This window comes from Microcebus murinus, chromosome 27 (genome assembly GCF_040939455.1).
Source record: "Microcebus murinus isolate Inina chromosome 27, M.murinus_Inina_mat1.0, whole genome shotgun sequence".
Classification (NCBI taxonomy): domain Eukaryota; kingdom Metazoa; phylum Chordata; class Mammalia; order Primates; family Cheirogaleidae; genus Microcebus; species Microcebus murinus.
Window position 1 is genome coordinate 15,428,003 of NC_134130.1, and position 17,073 is coordinate 15,445,075.

The 17,073-nt window shown below is 37.9% G+C and overlaps 1 protein-coding gene across 5 annotated transcripts in view; it reads right to left on the bottom strand.

Moving 5' to 3' along the window:
- SEC24B (SEC24 homolog B, COPII component) overlaps positions 1–17,073 on the bottom strand; it is a 65,359-nt gene that overhangs the window by 11,381 nt on the left and 36,905 nt on the right. For 3 of the 5 annotated variants that reach the window (XM_075998208.1, XM_075998206.1, XM_075998210.1), the window contains 9 exons: positions 15,181–15,410; positions 11,840–12,024; positions 10,262–10,364; positions 8,722–8,848; positions 7,602–7,711; positions 7,089–7,201; positions 2,632–2,750; positions 2,239–2,294; positions 1,798–2,004 (listed from right to left, as the gene is read on the bottom strand). In XM_075998208.1, the coding sequence (XP_075854323.1) occupies positions 1,798–2,004; positions 2,239–2,294; positions 2,632–2,750; positions 7,089–7,201; positions 7,602–7,711; positions 8,722–8,848; positions 10,262–10,364; positions 11,840–12,024; positions 15,181–15,410 (1,250 nt within the window). The remainder of the gene's footprint in view (positions 1–1,797; positions 2,005–2,238; positions 2,295–2,631; positions 2,751–7,088; positions 7,202–7,601; positions 7,712–8,721; positions 8,849–10,261; positions 10,365–11,839; positions 12,025–15,180; positions 15,411–17,073) is intronic. The other 2 variants (XM_075998207.1, XM_075998209.1) reach the window with 1 other exon arrangement.

Consider the following 17,073-nt stretch of genomic DNA (forward strand, 5'->3'; position numbering starts at 1 on the left):
CTGAATGCTAGCTGTATTTGTTGATAAGTTTAAAAAATACATCTGTCCTAGTTTATTTTAAATTAGCTTCTTTCTCAATTTCTATGAAAACTAAAATATGGCACCATTTTTCTCTGGCAAATTTGTGAAGAATGAAAAAACAATACTCAATGGTAGCTAGAGAATGAGAATCCTTAAGAGTACAGGTCAATAAAAAACCCTAATAAAACATTATTTAATAACTTAAAAACAGTTTATGCCTTTTGACTCAATCATTTCACTTCTAGGAATTTATCCTAAGGAAAGCTCAATATGTGGCCAGATATTTATGACAATATTAAAATTGTTTAATTCTGGGGTCCTCAAACTACGGCCCGCCGAGGACATTTATCTGGCCCACCAGGTGTTTTTGCTACCGCTGCCTGTCCTGCTTAGCAGCTGACTCGTCCTGGGCCCACAGTGCGCATGTGTGGAATGTGCGCAGCACTCTCCAACGGCCCTCCAACGGTCTGAGGGACAGTGAACTGGCCCCCTGTTTAAAAAGTTTGAGGACTCATGGTTTAATTCATACTTGTAACTATTATGGCATTTTCTCAAATATAAGTTGAAGTCTGACAGAACTCATGTACAAAACAAAAGGAATGTTCTAGTTTATTATTTGAAATAAGGGATTAAAAATGCCCTGACCAAATCTTCATGTAAAACCCAAGTAATGTTCAGCCTCATATTCCCTTTTTTTTTTAATAGTGAAAATACTGGAGAAAACTATTCAATGACTGGAAAGGAATTAATTAAACTGAGTATTTTCACATTTATCAAAAGATATACATATATACATATATATGGTTTTCTCTTTTAGAGTTCTAGGGACGTCGGAGAATGCTCACAAAATACTCTCCAATAAAAAAGGCCAGAAATACTTCACAAATGTAGAAAGTAAATAAAGGCAAAAGAAAGAAAAAAAAAGGAAAAAGGCCAGTTAAATACAGTACATATGTACTGTATTTGCCCAATTATGATTATTTGTCTGTTTGTATAACTAAATGTTAGTATCTTCATAGTGAACTTATAGACAATTTATACTTTTCTCCACTTTCCAAGTTTAGTTAATTAATTATTTCTGAGACAGGGTCTTGCTCTGTTGCTGGGGCTGGAGTGCCGTGGCGTCAGCCTAGCTCACAGCAACCTCAAACTCCTGGGCTCAGGCGATCCTCCTGCCTCAGCCTCCCGAGTAGCTGGGACTGCAGGCACTTATCACCACCACACTTGCTCGGCTAATTTTTCCACTTTGTGTAGAGACAGGATCACATTCTTATTTAGGCTGGTCTCAAATTCCTGACCTCAAGCAATCCTCCCTCCTCATACTCCCAAAGTGCTAGGATTAGACGTCTAAGCCACCACACCTGGCCTCACTTTCCAAGTTTTATACAATGATCTGTATTATATTTATAATTTAAAAGTTTATTCGTATGAACATATGAAATTATAATAGCCTATATTTAGTAAGTTCTACCATTTATGTAATAGAAAAGAGCACTGAACTCAGAAAATCAAGTCATATCTTTACCATTAAATGGCAAGATACTTTCCTCATCTGTAAAACGAAAAGGGTTATAATAAATAATTTCTAAATTTCTATGACTTGCAAAGTAATAAAAATAATATACTGCAACACAAAAACAAAGAATTTAAATTTTTTTACCAGTTTTTTTTATTATTAACAATGTAGAAAAGTAGAATAATAAACAAATAATTACACAGTCTGCAGAGGTAGAAAACAGCATCTTGAATATGACAAAGAAACTAAATGTAAAATACCTTTGTACTTGATCTCTGATTAGGATCTTCTCTGGACTGCAGAAGTCCTGCACCCAAGGAAGGTAACTGTGTCTGAAATACAGACACACGGCCACCTGTTGGAGACATTAATTTAAAGGCAGCCTGAAGCGCAGGACCAAGGGCACTGTGTGTTTCTCTTGTATTGGTGAACATATTTGGTAATGCATTCAATAAGTCTTTTATAAGCTGGGAAAACAAAGATTAAAAGTTGAATTACTGAGCATTCACGGCAATATTCTTAAAAACATTCCAGAGTATACTATGTGTCCCTGCACTTCTGGGGCCTACAGACAGATATGCTACCTATGTTGTTACTGTTTGCAATATTAATATATCAAGTAAACAAGCATTATACATTTGAGTTAACAGTTGAAATAACAGAAATGTTTTTTTATGTTAAGAAAAATAAATCAATCTCACCTCTTTACTTTCGTATAGATTCACAAGTAAACTGTCCGGTGTAGGCAGAAAAACATCTATGGGAAAAACATATATTTTCATTAATAAATCAAGTCAAAACAATATAACAAATTAGAAAATCTTAGTTTTTATCAGGTCATATATATAATATATACCATAATATTACTTTATTAAGTATATATGTGCTCTATATATTATACATACATGTGTGTATAATATATACACAGGCATAAAAAACCTAGAATCAAGTTATTTCCAAAAAACAATTATTTCAAAACAAATTCCAAAGTGCACAAAATTATTCTCACAGCATATAACAACGTGTATTGTAAAATAAAGCAGCCACCATCGCAAAGTCTGTAATTGGAAAAACTTATTTTTCTGACTGCCTACCATCTATATCGGACACAATCAACATTTGAGGCTGTGATAATCCTTCTTGTAAATTGTAGAAATGAATAGTGCTATCAAAGGTCATGAATCCTATTCTTGTTCGTGAATCTCCAGGAAGCCTAAAGATAAAAAGGACAATTTTAAATTCAAAGTGCTCAGTAAGATATTTTATTTTAGAAAATAATGAAATGGTAAACTAAATCCAAGGATAATTACCATACCACCATACCCCTGTCAGAATGGCCATTATTTTTATTTTTTGAGACAGAGTCTCATTCTGTTGCTCTGGCTAGAGTGCCATAGCGTTGCCTAGCTCACAGCAACCTTGAACTCCTGGGCTCAAGTGATCCTCCTGCCTCAGCCTCCCGAGTAGCTGGGACTACAGGCATGTGCCACTATGTCCAGCTAATTTTTTCTATATATTTTTAGTTGGCCAATTAATTTCTTTCTATTTTTAGTAGAGACGGGGTCTCACTCTTGTTCAGGCTGGTTTCAAACTCCTGACCTTGAGAGATTCTCCTGCCTCCGCCTCCCAGAGTGCTAGGATTACAGGCATGAGCCACCGTGCCTGGCCTGAATGGCCATTAGTTGACGAATTAATTTCTATTTATAGTAGAGACGGGGTCTCACTCTTGCTCAGGCTGGTTTTGAACTCCTGACCTTGAGCGATCTGCCCGCCTCAGCCTCCCAGAGGGCTAGAATTACAGACGTGAGCCACCTTGCCCGGCCTGAATGGCCATTATTAAAACGTCAAACAACAATAGATGTTGGTACAGATGTGGTGAAAGGGAATGCTTATATACTGCCAGTGGGAGTGTAAACTATTATAGTACAGCTGCTATGGAAAGAAGTATGGAGATTCCTCAAAGAACTATTAATAAAAGTAGAGCTACCATTTGATCCAGCAATCCCACTACTAGGTATCTGCCCAAAGGAAAAGAAGTCATTTTATAAAAAAGACATCTGCACCTGTTTATTGCAGCACAATTCACAACAGTAAGATATGGAACCAACCTAAGTGTCCATCAACTGATGAGTAGGTAAAGGAAGCGTGAGATATACTCCCCCCATGGAGTACTACTCAGTCATACAAAGGAATGAAATAATGTCTTTTGCAGCAACTTGGATGGAACTGGAGATCATTATACTAAGTGAAATATCTCAGGAATGGGAAAACAAATACATGTTCTCACTTATAAGTGGGGGCTAAATAAGGGATATATACGGTTATAAAGAAGTGTAATGGGCATTGGAAACTAGGAAGAGTGGAGGATGGGAAGAAGGTAAGGAATAAAAATCTACCTATCAGGTATAACATATACTATTCTGGTGACCGGCACACAGAAACCCTGACTTCAGCATGGCATAAATTCATCCGTGTAACAAAAAACACTTGTAGGCCGGGCGCGGTGGCTCACGCTTGTAATCCTAGCACTCTGGGAGGCCGAGGCGGGCGGATTGCTCAAGGTCAGGAGTTCAAAACCAGCCTGAGCGAGACCCCGTCTCTACCATAAAAATAGAAAGAAATTAATTGGCCAACTAATATATATAATATAAAAAATCAGCCGGGCATGGTGGCTCGTGCCTGTAGTCCCAGCTACTCGGGAGGCTGAGGCAGGAGGATTGCTTGAGCCCAGGAGTCTGAGGTTGCTGTGAGCGAGGCTGACACCACGGCACTCACTCTAGCCTGGGCAAGAAAGCGAGACTCTGTCTCAAAAAAAAAAAAAAAAAAAACACTTGTATCCCCATGACATTTGAAATTGAAAAAAAAAAAAAATCTTGTATATCTTAATGTTGTAAGTTTCTTTTACAAGCCAAGATCAGTGATATGAAGACTATGGTGACTAGAAGTAGCACTCAACCAGGCAAGGACTCTCAAGCTCAAATGGAAGATGGATGAGAATCTTCGGGAATCCCCAGAGTACTTGTGACAAAGTATTCATACATAACCACCCCACGCATCTACACATGCCAAGAACCACTGCAGTAGTGAACTACTCTTACTAACAATCTTAAGTCATATCTCTTGTGGGTATTGTAGTAAAAAAAGAAATGTGCAAATAACTTTGTTTCCCAGAGTTTTGGAAGGTTCATTTTTAAATCTAGTTGAAAGGCTCCTTCATGATCAATCTTGGCAGACACAGGAGTTAGAGCCAGGTATAAACCACCTATTCTATACTCTTATTTCTTATTTCCACAATATAGCCCTCATTACTAATGTGCCAAGATGAAGAGCTCAGTTTCTGGCTTCCTAACAGTTAGCACAAAGGTAATTCCCTCCTTCCCTCTATCTGGCAAAGTCTCTCATTAGTGCAATTAAAACTAGCTTATAGGCCGGGCACGGTGGCTCACACCTATAATCCTAGCACTCTGGGAGGCCAAGGCGGGTGAACTACTCGAGGTCAGGAGTTTGAAACCAACCTGAACAAGAGTGAGACCCCATCTCTACTGTAAATAGAAAGAAATTAATTGGCCAACTAATATACATAGAAAAAAATTAGCCAGGCATGGTGGTGCATGCCTGTAGTCCCAGCTACTTGAGAGCCTGAGGCAGTGGGATTGCTTGAGCCCAGGAGTCTGAGGTTGCTGTGAGCTAGATTGACACCACAGCACTCACTCTAGCCTGGGCAACAAAGTGAGACTCTGTCTCAAAAAAAAAAAAAACAAAAAAAAAACTAGCTTATAAAAAATTCCTTGCTCAGGCATAACTTACAGCTAGATTTCTTTCATAGAGATTCTTTTTTAAAAAGATTATTTCATTTATTTTAAATTTCATTTTATTTAAATTGACAAATAAAATTGTATGTATGTATCGTGTACAACACAATGTTTTAAAATAAATAAACCTTGTTGAATGGCTAAATCTATCTAATGAGCATATATGCACTACCTCACACAGTTATTATTTTTACAGTGAGAACACTTCAAATCCAGTCTCTTAGCATTTTTTAAGAGTATAACATATTGCTATTAACTATCGTCATGATGTTGTACAATAGATCTCCTGAACTTCTTCCTCCTATCTAACTGAAATTGCATACTCTTTGACCAACATCTCCCTAGTCCTCCAGCCTACGGCCACCACCCTAGCCCTGGTAACAACTATTCTTCTGTCTACTTCTATGAGATCGAGTTTTTTAGATTCCACATATGAGTGAGATCATGTGGTATTTGTCTGTCCTGTTTCACTTAACATAATGTACTCTAGAGGTTCATCTGTAGCATCACAAATGACAAAACTTTTTTTCTTTGTAAAGGTGGAAGAAAATTCCATTTGCATATATACCACATTTTCTTTATCTACTCATCCACTGATGGACACTTAGGCTGATTACACATCTTGGTTCTTATGAGAAATGCTGCAATAAACATGAGAGTGCAGATATCTCTTCAACATACTAATTTCCACATGAATTACCATATGACCCAGTGGGATTTCTGGATCATATGTAACTCTACTTTTAATTTTCTGAGGAATATCCATACTATTTTCTATAATGGCTGCACTAATCTAAATTCCCAAAAGTTTGCAAGGGTTCCCTTTTCTCCACATTCTTGCCAACACTTGTTATCTTTTGTCTTTTTTTTTTTTTTTTTTTTTGAGACAGAGTCTCGCTTTGTTGCCCAGGCTAGAGTGAGTGCCGTGGCGTCAGCCTAGCTCACAGCAACCTCAATCTCCTGGGCTCGAGCGATCCTTTTGCCTCAGCCTCCCGAGTAGCTGGGACTACAGGCATGCGCCACCATGCCCGGCTAATTTTTTATATATATATCAGTTGGCCAATTAATTTCTTTCTATTTATAGTAGAGACGGGGTCTCGCTCTTGCTCAGGCTGGTTTTGAACTCCTGACCTTGAGCAATCCGCCCGCCTCGGCCTCCCAAGAGCTAGGATTACAGGCGTGAGCCACCGTGCCCGGCTCTTTTGTCTTTTTGATAATAGTCTTATCTAATTCCTGACACTCAGGCCAAGTTAAGCTTTCTGGGCATCAGTGTTCAGATCAGCTAACTCAGAGGGATAAGTTAGAAAAGATCTAAGTTTCTGACTAAATATTAAACTTTTATGACTTTATGATTCAGATACCAAGTCATAACTCATCATAATTCAAGTAGCAGGATCCTTATTCTATAGTAGACAAGGAGTACCCTTTAGATCAGGCGTCCTCAAACTACAGCCCGCAGGCCACATGTGGGTGTTTTTGCCCATTTGTTTTTTTACTTCAAAATAAGATACGTGCAGTGTGCATAGGAATTTGTTCATAGTTGTTTTTAAACTGTAGTCCAGCCCTCCAATGGTCTGAGGGACAGTGAACTGGCCCCCTGTTTAAAAAGTTTGAGGACCCCTGCTTTAGATGATGGATGCATATAACCAAATTTAATAAAATCAACCACATAAATCGGTAATAAACATTTCATATTTATATACATCCACGCACACAAATATGAGTAAAAAAATTCTTACTTGTCTAGATTTTCTAGCAATGAATGGCACAAAATTGTCAAATACCCAGCTTCCACTGCATTATGAGACACATCTAAAACAAACAAGTAAACTGCAGGCTGAGGGGGACGAAGCTGAAAGGAATAAAAATAATATTATTTAGTAGGTACAAGTTATTCTTTTTACATCACTATTACTACTGGGTAGTTACTGAATATATTATACCAAAAAATACACATGTAGGATTGCTATTTTGTCAGATTTTAGGTGATAATAAAAATGATATTCTTTTAATTTTTTTCTTGTAAAGCTGATTGTGGATTAAGGCAATCAATACACAGTAGTGGCTAAGTAGATGGGTTAAATGGTTTTCTGGTAAGGAATGTTGGCTAAGATATCTTTTTAAAAAAAGAGACGGAGTCTCAAATTATCACCTAATAAGATATTGTTTTTAAAAAATTAAGCTTATTTATTATTTAATGCTAAGCTCTCTTTCCATAAATCCTTTCCCTATTCCTAAAAAGATTTAATTACCATGTAATCCGAAGAAGCAATGAACTCTACAGTGGAATTCTGAACTTCTGGTCGTTTGTGAGGTTCTCCGTAAGATCGGGTGAGGGGGTTATACATGAATTCTTCAGGAACTAGGTAAGAGGTAGAAACAATACAAATTTAGTAACACAACTTGTAACTAAACACACACATACATGCCTAGAAATAAACACCTTTATCATCAATATAAGGTGTACCAACAGTTCTGTGAAAATTTAATGTAAAAATGAATCCCTGAAGCTCTTTTTAAAATAAAGATAAGAATTAAAAAAGTTAGTTCTGAAATCAGGTGAGGAAACCAGGACAAAAATAACTCTGCTTCTTAGACTTGTGACCTATTTATTATATCATAACATGGAAAAAAATCAGACAGAAACGTAAACTTGAAAGCAATTATAATAGGGGAACGTAAGAAATGAGTAAAGGGGACAAGAGACAGACACACACGCCTGTATCCACACACGTGGCAAAGGTGCGCCTGAGTTGAATGAAGCAAATACACCAGCCGAAGACAATCCTGACTGTCAGGTGGAGGCACAGTCTCCATAAGCGCATCTGCACGAGCACCACTGTTTCTTTTATGAATGTTGTTTTTATTTTGCTCTCTACTGTCACTGTCACCCCACTGGTCAGGTGAGATGATGATCCCTTGCCCTAGCTTATATTCTCTCCACTAAAAATGACACGGAAGTTGTTTTTAAAGTAATAAGGAGGCCGGGCGCAGTGGCTCATGCCTGTAATCCAAGCACTCTGGGAGCCCGAGGCGCAAGAGTTCGAGACCAGCCTGAGCAAGAGCGAGACCCCATCTCTACCAAAAATAGAAAAGTTAGCTGGGTGTTGTGGTCTGCACCTGTAGTCCCAGCTACTCGGGAGGCAGGAGGATGGCTTGAGCTCAGGAGATTGAGGTTGCTGTGAACCAGGCTGATGCCATAGCACTCTACTCAGGGCAAAAGAGTGAGACTGTCTCAAAATAAATAAATAAATAAATAAAGTAAGATAAAGCAATGAGGAGAGAAACCAGCTAATGACAAAAATGTCTAAAATGTTGAAAACATTTTTAAATGTTAATTTAAAACATTGATTTTAAGAATCTGAAACTCACCATCGTTAACTCTATAGCACAAATTGCATTTCCATCTACGTTGATCAATGAAGGATACAAAAGGGTTAATATAAGTTCGACAAGATCGGCATCTCACGATGGTATTTGATGTTATCACCGGTAATTGCTAGGAAATAAAACAAAGATGTTGTAGCAGAAAAAAGGGAAAAACAGAACATATGCTGCTTTGCTCCATATATAGAACAGAAACCCTAACTGTGTTTTTGTGTGGTTTTACACTGACATGTATTAATCAAATCACATATACTATTTTTATTACACTAACTACAGATCCTTTGTTAAAAAACATCAGGAAATAAAGTTAAATGGAAATGAGAAATAAAAAAAAAACTACCCAGAATTCTATCTCCCAGAGGACGTCACTGTCAACAATTTAGTGTATTTACTTCCAGAAGGTATCATATATGATATCTGTATTTAGGGAAAAACTCTCATCTACGTGTACAGGAAATTAACTGTCTTGGTTTAGAGATTACGAGTGTACTAGTATTGTAGCTAATTAAATAGTATTTACTGAATGAATAAATGCACAGTACTTATTGTGCATGATAATCGTTTTACTTCCTATTCATGGTGACCCTTTCCAAGTTCCTCGTAGGAAAGCGAGCTCCATGAGGGAGCTTCCTGACCGTCGCATCCCCAGCATCTGGCCTGAGAGGTAGTCAATAAATGTTTTTTGGATGAATGAGAGCAAAAGAAACCCAGTACCAAGAGGAAGGGTAAAAAAACGACAGTAGTAATAAAGTGTAAGAGAGAAATGCAACTTATTAAGTACAAATAAAACATCTCTGAATAAAATTATTTCTGAAGTTTTAAAAATTTAGTTTCCCATTCAACATATTTGCACGAAATACCAGAAGGATGTATAAAAATCTAGCAAGCTAGGTATTAAACCAAATAGATTATAGAAACTTAAAACAAGTAATGTTTTTATTCAACAGATCTGAAGTGCTGGACTTTCCCTACTATTACAAAGGTTACTGAAAGTGTGAAGGAATAATCAGTTTTCCTATCTAAGTGGCCACTACTGCTGTTTCTTCCTTTGTGTTTAATAAAGGACTCCAAAATTTATCTACCTTCTATGGCTATTCTAACTGCAAAAACTAGTCTTTTAAAATCTAACTCAGATTTCATCACATACAGAGAATTTCTGCCCCTGTGCCCAGAGGGAATCACTTCTCATATACGCACTACCTAAATATCTCATAGAACTTGATTAACTACATGTGTTAATATCCTGCACTGTAACTATTTGTTTTTCAACTTTGTCCTGTTAGATAAGAACTTCTGGGGGCTAGGCCAACGATTTAATCATCTCTGTTACCACTGCTTAGTGCAGGGCCTGTCACAAAACCAGGCGCTCAGAAAACATTTGCTGAGTTGAATGCGACAGAAATGGTTATTTTTTAACTTCAAACAAAGGAAGAGGAAGAAAATTCTAAGAAAATAGAAAACCTAAGTACCCTGCACAGAGCATACACATCAGTACCCACAAATATTTTAAAATCTGTTACTTTACCGTCAGGTCTCTGAAGGGGTGTAACAACAACCCCAAAGGAAGTTTAGCTTTGTTCAGTAAAGCCTGTGTCTGGGGAATATTCGTCAAAGTACACCGAAATGAACTGCAAAAAAACATAAACAACATGGAGAACGTTAGCTATCAGGAAAAAACACTGAGGTAGGTAAGATAGCTGAGAACTATCAGCATGAATAGTTAGGGGCATGAATGAAAATCATTTGGGCACGTTATCATAACTATACATAAGCAGGAAAGTCCTGATGAAACAGGCGTATGTGTGATATATGTCAAAAGACCTAAATTAAGCAGTCAACATTTTCATGGTGGGCAAGCACTACAGACTCAGGAGAAGATAATTACTCTACTATGGCTAGCCTGTAGGACATGAAGAGGAGGGAGTAAAAACATGAGTGAAAAGGCCTCTGATTTTTACTGATTTTTTAAAACTGATGCTGTTCCTGCTTACTGCCCCCTTCTTACCTATTCAACAACTACTGCCACTACAAGATTCGTCAAAGTTACCGTTTCTTCTGAAACTATTCCTCAAGTCAGAAGGAGTGACTTCCTCTGTGATCTGAGATACGCTCATGCTTCTACGCCATCAATACGTCTCATCTGCTTTAGTTGGTTGTGTATCTTGCCATCATGTCCCCTTGAGATCAGATTATTTTGTCCTTATGTCAGCCTGGTACCACTGTTCTCCTAGAGTAGGTGCTTATGACTTACCAAGTTACAAGTTAAGGTCAACAAAGAATCCATAAAGGAGCAGCCAAAGAGTAAGAAGCAGAGGTACCAGAAACCAGGAAAGGACTTTAAGAAGAGTGGTCGCTATTATGTAGAGATACACAGACATCTATTTATCCCAGGCTTCCTGTTCCTGGAACACACCAAGCCAGTCCCTGCTTCAACACCTCCACACTTGCTCTTCATGCTGCTTGGAACACCTTTTCCCAGAGGCCATGTGGCTTTTGCCCTCTCACTTTAGTCAGATCTCTACTCACATGTTTACTCCTTGGGAAAACCTGTCCACACTCCTCAACTAAAAAGAGTCACCCTCTATGCTCACTCACTCCTTTATTTTTCTGCATTGTAACACCCTGATACTGTACCATATACTACTTTGATGATTCATAGTATGTCTTCCCTAATAGAACATAAGTTCTGTGATCCCATAGAGAACAGGAACTTTGTCTTGTTTAAAACTCTATCCCCAGCACATAGAAACAGTGTCTTGCACACAACTTAGAAGGCAGTTAGCAGATATTTACTGAATAAATGATTTATCTTTTCTGAGTTTTCTTTTCTTTCTCTTTCCCTCCCTCCCTCTCTCTCTCTCTCTCTCTCTTTCTCTCTTTCTTTCTTTCATCTTTCAGAGAAAGGGTCTCACTCTACTAGCCAAGCTGGAGTGCAATGGGGTGATCATAGCTCACTATAGCCTTGAAATCCTGCAGTTCAAGCAATCCTCCTGCCTCAGTCTCCTGGTTAATTAATATCATACTACTTTTACTATTTTAGAAAGTCATATGATGTTTTCATCAAAGCATATTACTTAAGAAAGATTATAAAACAAATACCTACTCTGGGCTACAGTTTAATTTTTTGAGTTCTAGATTCAAGTTAGGTACAGGAGCCCACACAGGAGTCGTGGGTAAGATATTCCTCTCCTGAGTGAGGTTCACGGGTCGCAGGCTTTCTGGTTGAGGAGAACTCTGAAGACTCAGTCCTCCTAGGCTGGAGGACAGCTGGTTCATGCCAGGATACTGCTGAAAGAGCAATTCAAACAAAACAAAAGAATAATAAAACAACAAACATACATAAAATTACTTATACTATTACAGAATTTCAACACACACAAAAAGCAAAGAGGCAAGAAAATTTAAATCTGGCGTGGTAACAGATTTGGGCATGTTATCATAACTATACATAAGCAGGAAAGTCCTGATGAAACAGGACTTAGGCAGTCAATTTAAAGCATACTTGAAAAAAACTCAAAGCAAAAATACTGAATAAGTTTAAATCTTATTAGCAAGATTAAACCTTGCAACAAAAATTCCAGCAACAACGCTTTCTTTTTTGTTGTTGTTGAGACAGAGTCTTGCTTTGTTGCTCAGGCTAGAGCGAGTGCCGTGGCGTCAGCCTAGCTCACAGCAACCTCAAACTCCTGGGCTCAAGCAATCCTTCTGCCTCAGCCTCCCAAGTAGCTGGGACTATAGGCATGCACCACCATGCCCGGCTAATTTTTTCTATATATATTAGTTGGCCAATTAATTTCTTTCTATTTATAGTAGAGACGGGGTCTCGCTCTTGCTCAGGCTGGTTTTGAACTCCTGACCTCGAGCAATCCACCTGCCTTGGCCTCCCAGAGTGCTAGGATTACAGGCGTGAGCCACCGCGCCCAGCCATCAATGCTTTCAACATCAACAATTTGGTTGATGAGTATAGTTCATGCTGGAAAGGCAGGATAAACGGTTGTTTTCAATTATCAGTTTTTATAATAAGGAGTTGATATATAATATATATAATATAATTATATAATACATTATATATTATATAATTATATTATATACAATATATAATGTAATATATAAATATATAATATAATAATACATATAATAAGGAGTTTATAATAAGGAGTCGCCATAGAAATGTGCAGTGGTGTTCAATGAGTTTTGCTTTGCTTATTTTTCCATGTTTCATATATTTTTAGCATTATCATGAATTCATGGCTTTTTGTTAATGCAAACTGAAACTCAAATTACAGTCATTCGTATGATATTCAAACTACCCAATGTTTGGCCAGTGAGAACCCTTTCAAGCTGGCCCCAGTGTCTTTTTTTTTTTTTTTTTTTTTTGAGGCAGAGTCTCACTTTGCTGCCCAGGCTAAAGTGCCATGGCATCAGCCTAGCTCACTGTAGCCTCAAACTCCTGGGCTCAAGCGATCCTTCTGCCTCAGCCTCCCAAGTAGCTGGGACTACAGAGGCGTGTACCACCATGCCCGGCTAACTATTTTCTCTGTATTTTCAGTTGGCCAATTAATTTCTTTCCATTTTTTAGTAGAGACAGGGTTTTGCACTTGCTCAGGCTGGTTTCGAACTCTCGACCTTGTGTGATCCTCCCACCTTGGCCTCCTAGAGTGCTAGGATTACAGGCGTGAGCCACTGCGCCTGGCCCCCAGTGTCCTTTTGATATGAACCTATTAGTGTTTGTTAGCTTCCTGCTTTTTTATACATTTTGTACTCTTCCTCCTCCAAACCCAGGATTATTCATTTGTTCAAAAAGGAATCTTGGCCGGGTGCGGTGGCTCATGCCTGTAATCCTAGCACTCTGGGAGGCCGAGGCGGGCGGATTGCTCAAGGTCAGGAGTTTGAAACCAGCTGGAGCAAGAGCGAGACCCCGTCTCTACTATAAATAGAAAGAAATTAATTGGCCAACTAATATATATATATATAAATTAGCCGGGCATGGTAGTGCATGTCTGTAGTCCCAGCTACTCAGGAGGCTGAGGCAGAAGGATTACTTGAGCCCAGGAGTTTGAGGTTGCTGTGAGCTAGGCTGATGCCACGGCACTCACTATAGCCTGGGCAACAAGCGAGACTCTGTCTCAAAAAAAAAAAAAAAAAGGAATCTTGATTTCTTTTAAGTAGGAATGGTATCTAGAAACCATAATCTGGGTGATAAATGTGCTCATGACTATTGTGCTCTTATTACTTTCAGACATTTGCAACAGGTAAGATACAAAATACATATTCTTAAATAGGAGAAAATAATGAGTTCGCATTGATATATCTAATTCAAATTTAAGATGACAAAATTTTAATTTAACTTTTTTGATTTTATACCTGTATCTCTCATCTCCCTTGCTAAAAATCTTGGTTCCTAATGGTAACAGCATTACTTGTTTTATCCTATACTATACTTGTTTTAAAATAACAACATCAATATTATTATAAATGTCAGATTATTAATGTTTTAAAGGATACGAACAAAGGTAAAAGCAATAACAAAAGAAATTATAATATGACTGTATAAAATTTAAACATTTCTCCAAGGTCAAAAAATATCATTAAAATTAGAAATAAATGTCAAGCTAAGGAAAAACTGCAATATACATTAGACAAAAGATTTATACTTATTAGATATATAGAACAAAGGTGAAAGAATATAAACAGGGATTTCAGTAAAGAAACACAAAATAATTGTGAAAAAAATAAAATATTTTTGCTCATACAAAATAATTCTTGGTATACTTAGTAATATAGAGAAATGGGCAATCATGTACACTTTTGCTTGAACCATAAATTGGTTCCTTATTTCTCCACACCTGACCAGTGACCACTGATCAACTACTGATTGACATCTCCATTTGTATGTCTATTAGGCATTTTAATGTAACATGGACAACCCAATTCCCATTCCCAGATTTACTCCTCCCTTAGTCTTCATGACCTAAGTAAATACACCAACCTCTACCCAGTGGCTATGCCAAAAAGCTATGACTTACTCTTGATGCTTTCCCTTCTCTCACCAACCACATCCAACACATCAGCATGTCACCTTCATCCATTCACTTTTCATTATCTCACTGATACCGCCTCAGGTACAATCATCTATTTCCTGGCTTATGGCAAAGCTTCAATTTGCTCCTTGCTTCTACTTTTGTCTTTTCAAGTACTCCCATCTTTAATCCATTCCTCACAAAGCAGCCAAAATGATCTTTTAAATATGTCAATTAGATATCATTCCATTACACAAAATCACCAATGTCTCCCCTTTGCACCTGGGTAAAAGTGAGGCTCTGACTACAGTCCTTCTCTGGCTCATCTGTATTTGTACTTATGATCCATTTGAATCACCAGGGACTTGTCAGAATCAAGAAGTTTGACAGCTTGTACGGTGTTGTCACATGACTGAATACATACCTGAGGGTACTGCTGGAACCCAGAGTACACAGGGTTGCCGGGCTGCAGGCCGGCGTTCAGTGGTGCTGCAGCGTTCTGATAACCTGGCTGCAGGGTTGGGTAGCCGTAGCCAAAAGGCTTAGCCAGTTTTGAAGGCTGAGGAGCAGCAGGGGCTGGAGCTGGAGCCGGAGCAGGATCGGATTCGGGGGTGGGATCAGGAGCAGGGCTGCTTGCTGCTGAAGAAAGCATGTCTAATAACGGGAGAAACACAGCATTACAGACTTGCCTCCTGGGTGACCCAAACCCTTTGGCATTTCCCTTCTTCTTTTTTTGAACTTTTTATTATGAGAAATTTTGAACATACACAGTAGAAAGGATAGAATAATGAACCTCATATACTATCACTCAGCTTCAATCATTAGCAATAATTTGCTAATTTTGTTTTACATTTTGTTCTACCCCATCTTTTTTTTTACAGGAGTATTTATAAGAAAAACTTGTATTTCATATCACTTTACCAACAAACACTTCAGTTAGTATTTCTAACACACACACACACAGCTAATAGTTTTTTTTAAATATTCTCAGCAGGAATGGGGGTAAGAAGCAGAAAACATAGCCAACCACTCTGTTTTCTAACTTGTCTTTTATCTGACCCTGCCATGTAAATAAGAAGTCTATGGAAGGTATGATTCCACAATCCCCTAGAAGTCTGCATTATCTACCAAGGCAAAACTGTGAAGAATATCATTTTTATGCATACCTTTTATAAAGATAGTGTCTAGAATAATGTCCAGCTCCTAGAACAATGTCTGGTATGCAAGAGATGCCCAATAAAATTTATTTAATGAATGGATGTTCTTTTATTATTTAAATTTAAAACAAAAAGTAAAATGCACTTTAAACGTTGAAATAATTGTAGAAAATTTAAACATCATGTGCAAAGACAGCAACATGATGTTTAAAAAAGATAATCTAAACATTACTACATACAACCATTATTAACAACTTGGTATGCTATTAGTCTTATTTTAAAGTCAACTCTATAATGTATTTTCATTTTATTCGCATAAAAATGATATTCTTTCCACACGAATAGAGTTTATATGGATGACAAACAAAAATAAAAAAAAAAATGATATTCTTCACCAGCAGACTCTCCATAAATATGTTCTTAAAAGCATCTGACTTAGCCGGGTGCAGTTGCTCATGCCTGTAATCCTAGCACTCTGGGAGGCCGAGGCAGGAGGATCGTTCAAGGTCAGGAGTTAGAGACCAGCCTAAGCAAGATCGAGACCCTGTTTCTACTAAAAATAGAAAAAAATTAGCTGGACAACTAAAAATATATAGAAAAAATTAGCCAGGCATGGTGGCGCATGCCTGTAGTCACAGCTACTCGGGAGGCAGGAGGATCACTTGAGCCCAGGAGTCTGAGGTTGCTGTGAGCTAGGCTGATGCCACGGCACTCTAGCCAGGGCAACAAAGTGAGACTCTGTCTCAAAAAACAACAAACAAACAAAAAAAGCATCTGACTTAACAGAATTTATTTTTACAAAGCATCTTAAGGAATCACATCGTCCTGTTGACTCCATTGGTTCTAATTTTGAAGATACATTCCTAGGTAATCTGCTATCATCTTGTGCTGGTTAGACAAGGGTTGCCTTCCTGGCTTTCTGGCAACCTCTCAGATTTCTTAAAAGGATAAGAGCTTCCATTGTTCCTCTTCATGGTGATGGGAACATAGGTAGAAAGTTCTCTTAACATGACAAGTCATCAGCATAAACAATAAAAAATTGGAGTCATAAACATGGAAGCCTCAATCTTCTCCCCTTCTTGAGGAAAGGACAATATTTCATACATTTCTATAGTCCTAAGATCTATCCTAGGACCTGACGTCAATACCATATATCTTCA